Source organism: Erythrolamprus reginae, chromosome 3, assembly GCF_031021105.1.
Source record: "Erythrolamprus reginae isolate rEryReg1 chromosome 3, rEryReg1.hap1, whole genome shotgun sequence".
Taxonomy (NCBI): domain Eukaryota; kingdom Metazoa; phylum Chordata; class Lepidosauria; order Squamata; family Dipsadidae; genus Erythrolamprus; species Erythrolamprus reginae.
Window position 1 is genome coordinate 189,260,853 of NC_091952.1, and position 14,194 is coordinate 189,275,046.

Sequence of the window (14,194 nt, forward strand, 5' to 3'; positions counted from 1 at the left end):
TGCTGGCAAGCCGTTCCACTGGTTGATTGCTCTCACCATCAGGAAGTTATTTAATGTGTATGACCAGACTGCTTGACTTCACTGTGCTATTTCTAAAGTAAACACTATTTTATACACTTTAATGTATTCTGTTTTTGTATGACTGAATAATTACTCATATCTCCTAGATATCTGCTGGAATCCCATTTTTCCTCTGTGCATGTCCTTGATAACTCAAAGGTTCGGCATACTCCTTAACAATATTAGGGATGATACTTTATTTTTGTAGGTTATACAAACATTTTGCAGATCAGGAATTTATTTTCTTAAAACTCATTTAATGGATAAACAAGTTTCATATGCTGTCTGATTACTCTATAAATTGGAAAAAAATAGAAGTAACTGAGACAAGTCTAAACATTGGGGCTTTAGGTTGCATTCTGATTTCTTTATTTGATTTGATATTTCATGTGATTTTTGAAGCAAATAAAAAATAAAGTCAGGGGATGGTTTAACATTGTTTGAGATTTGATAATAACATAGATGCAGTTAAGATAAATTTAACTCTAAGGTTGATTTACATTCTGAGAGACCTTCCTATATCTATCTTATCTTATTATTTAAATATTTAGCAGAATATACAGATAGACCTAGACTTATAACAGTTTATTTAGTGACAGTGTGAAGTTACAACAGCAATGAAAAAAGTGACTTATAACCATTTTCCACACTTGTTGTTCACACTTATGATTGTTGCAGCATCCCCAGGATCACATGATCAAAATCCAGATGATTGGCACATTTATAACAGTCACAGAGTCCTATGATCATGTGATCAGCTTTTGTAACCTGATAAATAAAATGTATGGGGAAACCAGATTCACTTAACAACCATGTTACTCATTTAAGAACTGCACTGATTCACTTAACAAATGTGGTGAGAAAAGTTGTAAAATGGGGCAAAAGTCACTTTAAAAATTTCTCACTTAGCAATATAAATTTTGGGTACAATTATGGTCTTAAGTTGAGGACTACCTGTATAATACATTTCTTTATAGGAATCATCATAATTAATTCCAATTATATAATTTGTCTTATGTCTTCTGTTGTCCCTTTTCCTAAGACTTACAAAATGGCACAACAAAAATGTGTTAATACAGTTTTTAGTGTTAGTGTTTTCTTATGTTTTGGATCAATTGTACGAATATTTAAAAGTAGGGTATGTGGAATATTAATGACTGAAAAAACAGTTGAACAATCCTTTAGTTAATGATTTTACTCACATTACTCACATGGTTAGTTATATTAACAAACTAATTTCTAATAAATTATTATCTTACAGTATATAGAAACATTTATTTAGACATATAAATGTAATATGTAAATTTATTTTTAATCTCACTTGAGATTAAAATTCCCCAAACAATTTTTAATATTTATGTTTGTATAGTTTTCTATTTGGTTTGATTAACTGAATTGGTTAATCAAAATAGAAGTCTGTTGCTTCATTCAGCAATGGTTCAAAATGCCTGTTGTCTATTGCCACTTGCCATTAGTTGAAAAAGAAGGGAAGGTGACGAAAGAGAAAGGGAACAAGTAAAATCGTTGCTCATCATGGGTATATAATTCTAAATAGTTGTAAGTACTGTGTGCCTAAAAGTATCTCTACTTTATGTGATGTGTTTCATAAATGTATAACTCGTGTGTGTGTGAGAGAGAGAAAGAGAGAGAGAGAGAAAGAGAGAGAAAGAGAGAGATACAGTGTTCCCTCGAGTTTCGCGGGGGATGCGTTCCGAGACAGTCCGCGAAAGTCAAATTTCCGCGAAGTAGAGATGCGGAAGTAAATACACAATTTTTGGCTATGGACAGTATCACAAGCCATCCCTTAACACTTTAAACCCCTAAATTACCATTTCCCATTCCCTTAACAACCATTTACTCACCATTATTACTGGTACTCACCACTGAATAAGACACTTAGTGATCCTGATATTTATAAACATAATTATTTATTAACAATAATTATTTTTTTGTTATTTATTTGCAAAAAATATTAGTTTGGCGATGATGTGTGACATCATCGGGCAGGAAAAACCGTGGTATAGAAAAAAAACGTGAAGTATTTTTTAATTTATATTTTTTGAAAAACCGTGGTATAGGCTATCCGTGAAGTTTGAACCCGTGAAAATCGAGGGAACACTGTATTAGGCAGCAGAATTATTCTGACAATTTAAAATTAATTAAGTGGTTTAAGGAACAGCAACTTGGTGTTCACTGAGATAAACATACTCCCCCAAAAAAGAATATTAATCCCATAAGCATTATCTTAGTTTAAGTCCTCTATACATTTTAATATAAAAATGTAAATAGGATTTTATCTAGTATTTTAATTTTACTTTTTGTCCTCCTTTGTCCTTTTTCTTTTTGTCATATTATAACCCGTTACCCCATAGAAGAGATTATGGATTTTATCCATGATAAACTCAATTATTTTTTACTAGAAATCTAAAGAAGCCTAACTATGGTTGAAAGTTATCTATTTTAAACTCCCCTTTAGACTGAGAGAGACAGGAGTGAAACAGTAATATCCATCTTTTGCTTTCTGAAACCTTGATAGTGGAGGAAAACAAAACAAAAGGCAAGCTGCAACATTATCTCCACAGAGTTAGAAAACGCACACAACAACTTCATTACATGATAATAGCTGAACTGCTTGGGGAATAGTGCCAAAATAGTACTGTCAAAAGATAGTTTATGTTTTTCTTAGCAAGACTTGCATTTCTTCCACCATGTATATAAAATAAAAGCTAACTACTACACAAGGGACTGTCCAGAGATATTCCATGTAGAATGACCATCCCTAAAGATAACTATGTGGTCCTTCCATAATGGGAATAGAGATTAAAGAACCATAAACATGTTTATTTTGATACTTATGTGGAAAGTAGTAAGGTCATTTGATTTTCAAAATGGATACACTAATTACATGGTGAACTCAGGGCTTATTTACTTTTTAATTATAATCCCAATTATAATTATATCACAAAACAAATGTATATATACTTTTAAACCTCACACTAAGCACCTACAGTATATCATAATCTAAGAAAAGCATAAATACACCTGTTAAGTCAAATTTATTAACATACATAACACTATACATCTTGAATACAAAAACTGAACTGAATTCAAAGGAAAACTTTTTCTAATTATTCGGAAGACCTCTTTACAATTAAACAAAAAAGCAAATAGGAAAAACTTGAATTACCAATCTAGGAGCCTCTGGGGGTAGCAAGAAAAAATATTGGGAATGAACCTGGTTTACATAACTATTAGCATACATAATATACACAACAATAAACTCTCTTTTTTACTTTGGAACAAAAATAGTAAAAATGCCAAGCTAAATTTGTTTAAGACGGGCATTTTCCTATTTATGAATCAGCTATCCAAACAAGTGCTAAATTGTGCTGAACTTTTTCTTTTTGCTTCATCACTATGATATCCATGCCACACACAATGGTGTAGTGATTTTCTGTCTGTGTGTGTGTGAGTGTGTGTGTGTGGTTTGAGAAATTGCCAGTAGCAAGAGTCTCTACTTCAGCTGGATCTTGTGTAGCTTACAAAAGAATATGGAACAAATATGAACAACTTATTGATAGAAAGTAGTAGAAAGAAAGTACAGTATGTTTTTGCATAAAATTTGTAAAATAATAAATAACATTCCTGGTTCTGTGGCATAAGCCCAAATGCTCTGTTTTATTTAAAATAGCATAAGATTAAATTAGATGATTAGTCCAATTTAATCTTACACTCCAATTTTAAATATAGATTATTGGATAAGATAACCATAAATATTTATGTTTTAATACCACTATCATGATCACATCAATAAGGATGTTCCCTTAACTCCCTGCCCACATGATTAAATGGAAGTCTTTATATTATTTCAAGACTTCTTTTTGAGTACCATCTACTTATGCAACATGGAAGACCATTCCAGAAATTCTTTAGGTTTTCTTAAAGAAGTATCCATAAACGCTACCCCCAGAATAGGTAAATGAAAAATACATTTATCTGTGCACAATATCAAGTAGGGTACTTTGAATTAGGTACAATGTACCCAGATTTCTATTTCATATGTACCTTGTCTTTACTTATTACCTTGCTTATCTTTAAAATATTGAAAGTATCAATCATTGATCCAAATGAAAGTAATTTAAGCAAGATGAAAACATGTTTATGGTGGCAGATTTGTTCTTCATATTTTTGTCCAAAAAATTATTCTACTGTTGTTATTTTCAACTTAGTCATTATTTTATATGACCATTAAACATTCATGCACCCTTCTGCCTGGAAATAAATAAAGTTAAGACTCTTTGTAAATAAGAAATTATTACCTCTGCAACATGAGTGAACAATTGGAATATAAAGATTAACAATTGGAATATAAAGATTAACAATGATACATTGGTTATAGTGATACAATTAGTACATATTTATGTGTTCTTCAAAGAAGGCTTAGTTACAGTGAATATGTCTTCTAAACTAAGAATCAACAGGACAAAGTATATTTGTTGGCATATAAAATAATCTGAAATTGATTTAATTTAAAAGAACATCTTCAATTTTGCTTTTATTCTACATACTTTGGCATTTTTGTTCTAGCTACATTGTACAGAAGAACACACTGCAATATGGGCTTTTACTTTAAAAAGTATAAGTACAGTATTTATAAAATAGAAACTATGGATTCTCCCTCTCTAGTATCGCTGAAATACACAATCCTTCTGCATTTGATATCAGAAGCACTGTATCAGGCATTGTTAATTAGGTTGTGATACATTATAAATGCATAATATTATATTGCAGCACACATACGTATATTAAAAATGCATGCTATTTACCTTTAGGTATATCCTATACACATTTTTAGAAAGATACATTTGTAAAATCAATGCAGTTTGCAAACCTGACTTTTAAAATTTCTAATCTATGAAGAAGCATCTTTGTTTTCTTTTCTTTTGCTCTGGCTATTTCACAAAATAGTACAAACAAAGCAAAACAAATCACCAAGCAGATGGCAGCTTACATAATGCTCCCTCTGTAGCATTAGCAGCTCTTTATTAAAGGTGTATTAGTGACTTAAAATACATCAGTGTTCTACCTTTTGTGAAAAATTGGTTGTTAAAATTTCATTGTGCTGTGCAAAACACATTCCCAAGAACTAAATTTGACTTTTATTTAAAGTCTGTTCATTTCTAAGGCTACAAATTGTCCTCCCCCCCACCCCCCAGTAATAAGGAATGTAAGTGAAAGAGAATTAGTTCTACAAAAATCACATAGTTTACTATTGATCTGAACATGGGATGATGAGGCCATGAAAAAGAGAATATAAGCTCTTTCCTGTCTTGTCACCTTTCAATCTCCATCCCAGTCAACATTCCCAGGTAGTTTTAAAACAACAGAATCTGCAAGTTAAGATCCGCAAGAATATTTTGGGATTAACATTTCCACTCATGGAAGAAGTGACCTCTATTATCTATAAAGGACAAGCTGTGTTTCAGTATCACTTGGAAAGATAGCAAAACCACAGCCACTCAATTCCTCTCCTAATTAAGACAAGGATATCAATTTCTGGCTATGAATCATGCAGAATATTTTCAGTGGTGCCATGGGGAGGACGAAATGCTGGGAACAACAACACTACAGCAAATAAACGAAATCCGTATTGTTAAAGTGACAGGCAGGTGCTTCAGTTTAAAATATTTAATGGACAATGGGCCTGTTAATTCTTTGGAGACTTTCTTTTTTAGTGTCATGGCTGCAACTCAAACATTTTTTTTTCCAAAACTGCACCTGATCTGAAAAGGCAATGCAGATCAACAGTCCCTCCACAGAGAATTCTAACAGACTTCACAGCATCTGCGAAATAAGCAGCATTAGCAGATCTGTGATTCATATAAAAGTCTTCTAAACAAGGTCCCCCCCCCAAAAAAAAAACCGGACAAAAGAGTCTTTTCTGCATGCTGTTAAATTCTGTGCCAATGAGGATGCCATTACAATATACATTATTTGTCAGTTTGTGTGAAACCCTCTGACTAATCAGATCTTCTGCCAATTCTACATTGTCACTATCAATCTCCGTACCTGTAGTCACACCAAGGACATCTGTAGGGTTTTTCCCCAGTATGTACACGTTTGTGTCGGGTCAGATGGGACTGGGTTGTGGAGGCAAAGTTACATTCATCACATTTAAATGGCTTCTCTCCTGAAAAATAAAATAAATAAAAGCGATTCATTTTTAGAAGTAGAAAAGGCAAGGTTATTCTTTTTAATGTTTAACTGTGATCTAACAAGAGTGAAAAATGGAAGGTTTAAAAAAATATACAACTTAATTGCAAATTATTTTACTTACTTCAATGAGTGTATTATGTACATTAATGGTTTTTTCTGGCTTAAATGATTCTGTTATCACTGTGGCTTGTCATTTCCATAAAATCACTAGTTGTGGTAAAGTGCATGTATCGAGCAGCCATACAAATCATCTGCTATGAATTAATTTGCATATATGCCATTCCATTGGATGTTTATCTCTCTTTTAGCTAACAATATGGTGGAGATCAATCTTTGTTGCAACTTGAAGCATAGTAACAGATTCTTTATGAATAACTTATCATTAACTAGCATTATTCTGTGGTTGTATATGCATGCTACTATACAGTACCTAGACCATAAAATAGATTTCACTGTAACAGTTATATTTTTTAAAAAATTGTGATGTTATATTTTGAATGGTATCCCCAGATAAGCCTTCACCTGTGAACGTGAATGTCTATTCCCACTTTCAGATTTCAAGCCAACATAATTTCAAAGGACAGGGCTGAGTTAGTTTTCAAACTGAACAGATGTTCAACAATTTATCACACAATAATGCTTGTGGATAACTAGAAGCACTTGACTGGAAAGAGACTGGGTGAACAAAGTAATGGCAGTAGCTCAATCAGAAAAAAGGAAAATAAGAGCATGACCAGTATTAGCCCCAAATAATCCACTCCTTAATCAAAGATAGCTCTGCAAGCAGTTCTGCTAGTATACCTTTAACAACAGCTTAATATAAATTTTTCCTTTATAGCAAAGTAGCTCTGCCAAGTTTATGCATATATTAAACAACCTAATTTGCACATTTACAAATAATTTGCACATAGCCTTAATATGCTAATCTGTGTTGAAGATACTGGGTGAAAGTAACAGTAGGAATAACATGTGTCACTTTCAAAAATTCACTTTCATGATTTCTTAGAGGTGTGCGGGTATGTGTATGTTAGTGGGAGAATGGATGACTGCAATAGTGTTCGTGAGAGGATATTATATTCTGGAACAAAAAAAATATTCCCTACTTTCAAATACATATTGAAGGCGACTACTCTCTGGTAAACATTATTATTATTATTATTATTATTATTATTATTATTATTATTATTATTAATTAGATTTGTATTCCGCCCTTCTCCGAAAACTCGGGGCAGCTCACAGAATAAATATAGAAACAAAGTGTACAAAACAAATCTAATACATTAAAAAACTACAGCTAAAACCCCTATATATTACTCAATCAGACAACATCAATTCAGGGGTCATATTCTCATCAAATGATAAACCAGATTTTTTTCTTTGTAGTAATAATGTGCAAGCTGATGCTGTTGCAATTGCTCTCAATAGCTAGCGCAAAGGGTACAGATAACAAACCTAGAATAAAGCAGACTAGAAAGGAATCACTAGGAATTTAAAAGTAGACTACGCTTTTTGTAACTCTGACAGAGAGGACAAAAATTTATCCTTTTGTGCCCATCAAATGTGGCCAAGACTGCAAGTACTATCTGTATATCCTCAAGCAGAGAATCTGATCCTACATGCAAAGTGTGCATGACCAATATATGATTCAACTTAGAGCTTCACCCCCAATCTGGTGTGTCACAGACCTTGAACAATGCTTTAGACAGAGAGAGAGAGAGAGAAAGGAAGAGAGAGACAGAGAGGGGACACACATACAGAGAGAGAGAGACAGAGAGAGAGAGAGACAGACAGACAGACAGACAGAGACTGAGAGAGACTGAGAGAGAGAGAGAGAGAGAGATTGGGTCTAGCTCATCCAATTGATTTTCATGCTTAAGGGAGGGGCTAGTATCTGGATTTGCTCCATCTTACTCTAGCATCTTGAACAGTAATGAATTCTAAAACCCTTTTCTACCAGTTCACATGCACAGAAGTGTCTCAGGCAAGTCCTGGCGCTACCAGTTCTAAGAACTGGTCCGAACTGGGAGCAATCCACCACTGATTTTGAACATTATGCTGTACTAACTCTTTCTCATAGAATGCAATACATTAATTAATTTAAATTAATGCTTGCATTTTCCCCCTAGGATTTCTCCTTATGGATTCCACTTGGTAAAATGGGTTCACAAAAGAGACGTAGAGCAAGGTGGAGTGACAACATCAGCAAGTATGGAAGGCCCAATTGGCAAAGGAAAGCTCAAGACCATATTGGTTAGAAACATCAACACCTTCATTCTGCAGTGGCTAGACAATGGCTAGAATGAGGATGATGAGGATGACGGTGGCTTTTTTTAAAAAAAACAAAACCCTAAAGGTTAAATTTTTCAGTATGTTCTAAGGTCACTGTTCATTTTGCTTTATCCTCCTGGCATTATTGCTTTCAAGGCTAACTGCTTCCATGATTTTATTTAAGAAAAACATTTTAAAAAGTTAACAAACAAATAAGGCAATATATAAGCCTTTACGGGGTTTTGCTGATTGGTGCTGAGTATAAATTGCATTTCAAAGCAAGATCATCGCACATGGTTCTCTGATATGTGCATTCGGAGGTTTCACTAAAGATGGTGTTCCTGCTCTATTTAATAAAGAGAGGAAATGTATGCATGAAAAGAGATGCAAATGAAGAAAATATTGAGCAGAAACTGTAAGAGGACTGTACGAAGGATTCACTGAGATTAATCTGTAGCAAATGAAAGTCTTCCTCCGACAATACAGGAAGAATGAAGAACAAATTGACAAATTTTTGGAGAGAGAGAGAGAATGGTCAGTGTTCAGGGAAGTTGGTGAGATAGCTCACTTCCAATAAAACATACCCCTGAAAATCTCGTGTAATTAGATTTTGAACATTCCTACAAATACTGGCTTTGTTAGAAGTTAATAACAATTCTCTTCAAACATCACATTCTCTCCTAATAAGCATTTAATAAAAAAACACAAAGCATACTGGGTTAGTTATACTTGATATGGAATATTTTTCTTTTTTTGCACTGGGTTGGGATTGGGGGGAGGTGAAAGAACGAGGCTACATATTACATTAAATTCAGTGCCAAGTACTGTAACTGCACATTAAAAGTCAAAGTGCAGTTCACATGAGAAATGGAACCGCAAAGTGAGCCACTCATCTGGATAAAATACATATATTATTAAATTTTCTCTCTTTATTACGTTGACCTATAAATGCCTAGATGTGCAAGACTGAAATGAGCAAATGGAACTGATCACACAAACAGGATCTGTGTAGGTCACATAAGCCACTGTCTTCAAAAATTCATGAGACTCTTTGAACAAAGGCACAAACTGTTGGAAGAATTTCTGTAGGTTTATAATAACTGTCCGAGAATGGCGATGTGCATGAAGTTTGGCTTTTCATATTCATCAGGTTCTTCATACCTTATGAAAGTTTATATACATGTGTACACATGTTCTCTCTATATATATCTCTATCTCCCTCCCTCCCTCTCAAACACACATATACACACACATACACAATTTTGCATTTGTGTTAGTTATGTAGATCAACCACCTTTCTATTTATACTCTTTCTCCCACTTTCCTTCCAAACCCTATTAAGTAACAGCAGTGAAATCTTCCAATGTTTAAACCAATAAAATGAAATTTTGCTTAAAATATATGGGGATTTGAACATAAGAAACATAAGGGATGACAGTCATTTGATCTTAATATAATTTGTTCTTAATACAATGGTGAAATATGCCTTTCATTCTTGTATTGTGACTTTACATGTATGTACACAAGAATAGGAGATGGTGTTTCAATGTCTTCTTCATGTTCATATATCTCTTGCTTACCTTCCCTTTCCCTGTTCCCCAAACCACTGTAACAACCTGTAATAGTAAGAGGCATCTACCTAACCCCAAATCCAAAACCTGGTTCATTACTTATAATTAAAAGATCAAAAGCACTGTCAGCAATATGTTAATGTAGCTAACAATGGTATTTAGGTTGATTAAAGATAGCATAAAAGGCCAAACCACTCTAAGAAAAAAGATAGACCAGATGAAGGAATGGTCCAACTGAGTAGCAAGTTAGAAAATGTTGGATGGGGATGTTTTATCTACAATGATCCCAGGACAATATCTGAGGAAAAGAACTTGACTCTTGACTCTTTTTCAGATGCCCCTATTTCTTAGTGAGTAGATGTAAATAATGGTGTAACACATGGCTTGTCTGTCTTATGATATATGGCAACTACATCATATATTTTGAACTCTTCTCCAGCCCGCCAGTCAATCTGTAAGGCCACCCATTACCTAAAAGTTTTTAAACCACCACAAGAATAATTACAAAACCAAACACTTAGGGTCATAAACACAATTTAAGAACAATACACCACAGTAATAAATTCAACAAACTACGTGGCTCAACAGAACTCAACAAATTACCGTATTTTTGGAGCATAAGACACACACACACACACACACACACAAAAGAGGGTGAAAATTTATTTATTTATTTATTCAATTTTTATGCCGCCCTTCTCCTTAGACTCAGGGCGGCTTACAACATGTTAGCAATAGCACTTTTTTAACAGAGCTAGGCTATTGCCCCCACAATCCGGGTCCTCATGTCCTCATGAAAATCTGGGTATGTCTTATACTCCGAATGTAGCCCTACCCACATGCTCTGCGTTTTGCATTTTCAGGTGGTTCCAAACAGTAAGGATCCTCACTTACAATGGAGCCTGATTCCCGAAGCGTCCCGGAAAAGTGCGCTGAAATCCGGGCTTCTTTTCAGAAAGGCCCGATACAGAGACAGCACATCAGTCATCCTGGACCTGCCATTTCATAAACATGCTACTGGGCTTTCCAGCAAGCCCCTGCGCCTTTGTTGCCTTGGCCAAAGCCTGATTCCCGAAGCATACTAGGGAATTGCGTTGAAAAACATTTTAAACAAAAGAGTTTTCAGGTGGCAGAACCTCCTCTCCAATTTCAAAAAGGGTGCCTGAAATGCAAGGATCAATATGGTAGGCCCACCTGGTGGGAAAGAGTTTAGTTTTAAGGGTTTGTACTTGCATTTGCCTGATCTGTAGTGTTTAGCTGCTATTTTATACTGTAGTAAAATTACCAAGAATATGCAAGAATTGCATACAGGTAGTCCTTGATGTACAACAGTTCACAATACAGTGGTACCTCTACCTAAAAACGCCTCTACTTATGAACTTTTCTAGATAAAAACTGGGTGTTCAAGATTTTTTTGCCTCTTCTCAAGAACAATTTTCCCCTTGCAAACCCAAGCCTCTGAAACCGTAATCGGAAAAGGCAGGGAGAAGCCTCCATGGGGCCTCTCTAGGAATCTCCTGGGAGGAAACAGGGCCGAAAAAGATAGGGAAAAGCCTCCGTAGGGCCTCTCTAGGAATCTTCTGGGGTGAAACAGGGCCTCCACCCTCCCTGTGGTTTCCCCAATCACGCACATTATTTGCTTTTACATTGATTCTTATGGGAAAAATTGCTTCTTCTTACAAATTTTCTACTTAAGAACCTGGTCATGGAACAGATTAAGTTCATAAGTAGAGGTACCACTGTAGTTACATAATCAAAATTCAGATGCTTGACAACTGGTTTATAGTTATGACAGTTGCAGTGGGGTCTGAGGTCATAGAAACATAGAAACATAGAAGACTGACGGCAGAAAAAGACCTCATGGTCCATCTAGTCTGCCCTTATACTATTTCCTGTACAGTGGTACCTCAAGATACGAACCCCTCGTCTTACGAACAACTCGAGATACGAACCCGGGGTTCAGAAAAAATTTGCCTCTTCTTACGAACTTTTTTCATGTTACGAACTCCAAACCCGAACTTCCGGGTTGGCTTCGGGGAGGTTGCTGGGAAGCCCCCAGCCCGGCTGCCACCTTTTAAAACAGCCGAGCAGCTCCCCAGCAGTCTCCGAAAGCGGTTTGCTCTCCATGTGTCCTCAACCTTTCACGGAGGGTTTTCCACCTCTCCTCTTCCCAGTTTGCTCTCCAAGTGTCCCCAACCTTTCACGGAGGGTTTTCCACCTCTCCTCTTCCCAGTTTGCTCTCCATGTGTCCTCAAACTTTCACGGAGGGTTTTCCACCTCTCCTCTTCCCAGTTTGCTCTCCATGTGTCCTCAAACTTTCACGGAGGGTTTTCCACCTCTCCTCTTCCCAGTTTGCTCTCCATGTGTCCCCAACCTTTCACGGAGGGTTTTCCACCTCTCCTCTTCCCAGTTTGCTCTCCATGTGTCCCCAACCTTTCACGGAGGGTTTTCCACCTCTCCTCTTCCCAGTTTGCTCTCCATGTGTCCCCAACCTTTCACGGAGGGTTTTCCACCTCTCCTCTTCCCAGTTTGCTCTCCATGTGTCCTCAAACTTTCACGGAGGGTTTTCCACCTTTCCTCTTCCCAGTTTGCTCTCCATGTGTCCTCAAACTTTCACGGAGGGTTTTCCACCTCTCCTCTTCCCAGTTTGCTCTCCATGTGTCCCCAACCTTTCACGGACGGTTTTCCACCTCTCCTCTTCCCAGTTTGCTCTCCATGTGTCCCCAACCTTTCACGGAGGGTTTTCCACCTCTCCTCTTCCCAGTTTGCTCTCCATGTGTCCTCAAACTTTCACGGAGGGTTTTCCACCTCTCCTCTTCCCAGTTTGCTCTCCATGTGTCCCCAACCTTTCACGGAGGGTTTTCCACCTCTCCTCTTCCCAGTTTGCTCTCCATGTGTCCCCAACCTTTCACGGAGGGTTTTCCACCTCTCCTCTTCCCAGTTTGCTCTCCATGTGTCCTCAAACTTTCACGGAGGGTTTTCCACCTCTCCTCTTCCCAGTTTGCTCTCCATGTGTCCTCAAACTTTCACGGAGGGTTTTCCACCTCTCCTCTTCCCAGTTTGCTCTCCATGTGTCCTCAAACTTTCACGGAGGGTTTTCCACCTCTCCTCTTCCCAGTTTGCTCTCCATGTGTCCTCAACCTTTCACGGAGGGTTTTCCACCTCTCCTCTTCCCAGTTTGCTCTCCATGTGTCCTCAAACTTTCACGGAGGGTTTTCCACCTCTCCTCTTCCCAGTTTGCTCTCCATGTGTCCTCAAACTTTCACGGAGGGTTTTCCACCTCTCCTCTTCCCAGTTTGCTCTCCATGTGTCCCCAACCTTTCACGGAGGGTTTTCCACCTCTCCTCTTCCCAGTTTGCTCTCCATGTGTCCTCAAACTTTCACGGAGGGTTTTCCACCTCTCCTCTTCCCAGTTTGCTCTCCATGTGTCCTCAAACTTTCACGGAGGGTTTTCCACCTCTCCTCTTCCCAGTTTGCTCTCCATGTGTCCTCAAACTTTCACGGAGGGTTTTCCACCTCTCCTCTTCCCAGTTTGCTCTCCATGTGTCCTCAACCTTTCACGGAGGGTTTTCCACCTCTCCTCTTCCCAGTTTGCTCTCCATGTGTCCTCAAACTTTCACGGAGGGTTTTCCACCTCTCCTCTTCCCAGTTTGCTCTCCATGTGTCCTCAAACTTTCACGGAGGGTTTTCCACCTCTCCTCTTCCCAGTTTGCTCTCCATGTGTCCCCAACCTTTCACGGAGGGTTTTCCACCTCTCCTCTTCCCAGTTTGCTCTCCATGTGTCCCCAACCTTTCACGGAGGGTTTTCCACCTCTCCTCTTCCCAGTTTGCTCTCCATGTGTCCCCAACCTTTCACGGAGGGTTTTCCACCTCTCCTCTTCCCACTTTGCTCTCCATGTGTCCCCAACCTTTCACCAAGGGTTTTCCACCTCTCCTCTTCCTAGTTTGCTCTCCATGTGTCCTCAACCTTTCACGGAGGGTTTTCCACCTCTCCTCTTCCCACTTTGCTCTCCATGTGTCCCCAACCTTTCACCGAGGGTTTTCCACCTCTCCTCTTCCCAGTTTGCTCTCCATGTGTC

General features: G+C 37.4%; 1 protein-coding gene across 1 annotated transcript in view; it reads right to left on the reverse strand.

Moving 5' to 3' along the window:
• ZNF407 (zinc finger protein 407) overlaps positions 1-14,194 on the reverse strand; it is a 412,594-nt gene that overhangs the window by 134,106 nt on the left and 264,294 nt on the right. The window contains exon 7 of the mRNA XM_070747444.1: positions 6,130-6,250. Coding sequence (XP_070603545.1) covers positions 6,130-6,250 — 121 coding nt within the window. The remainder of the gene's footprint in view (positions 1-6,129; positions 6,251-14,194) is intronic.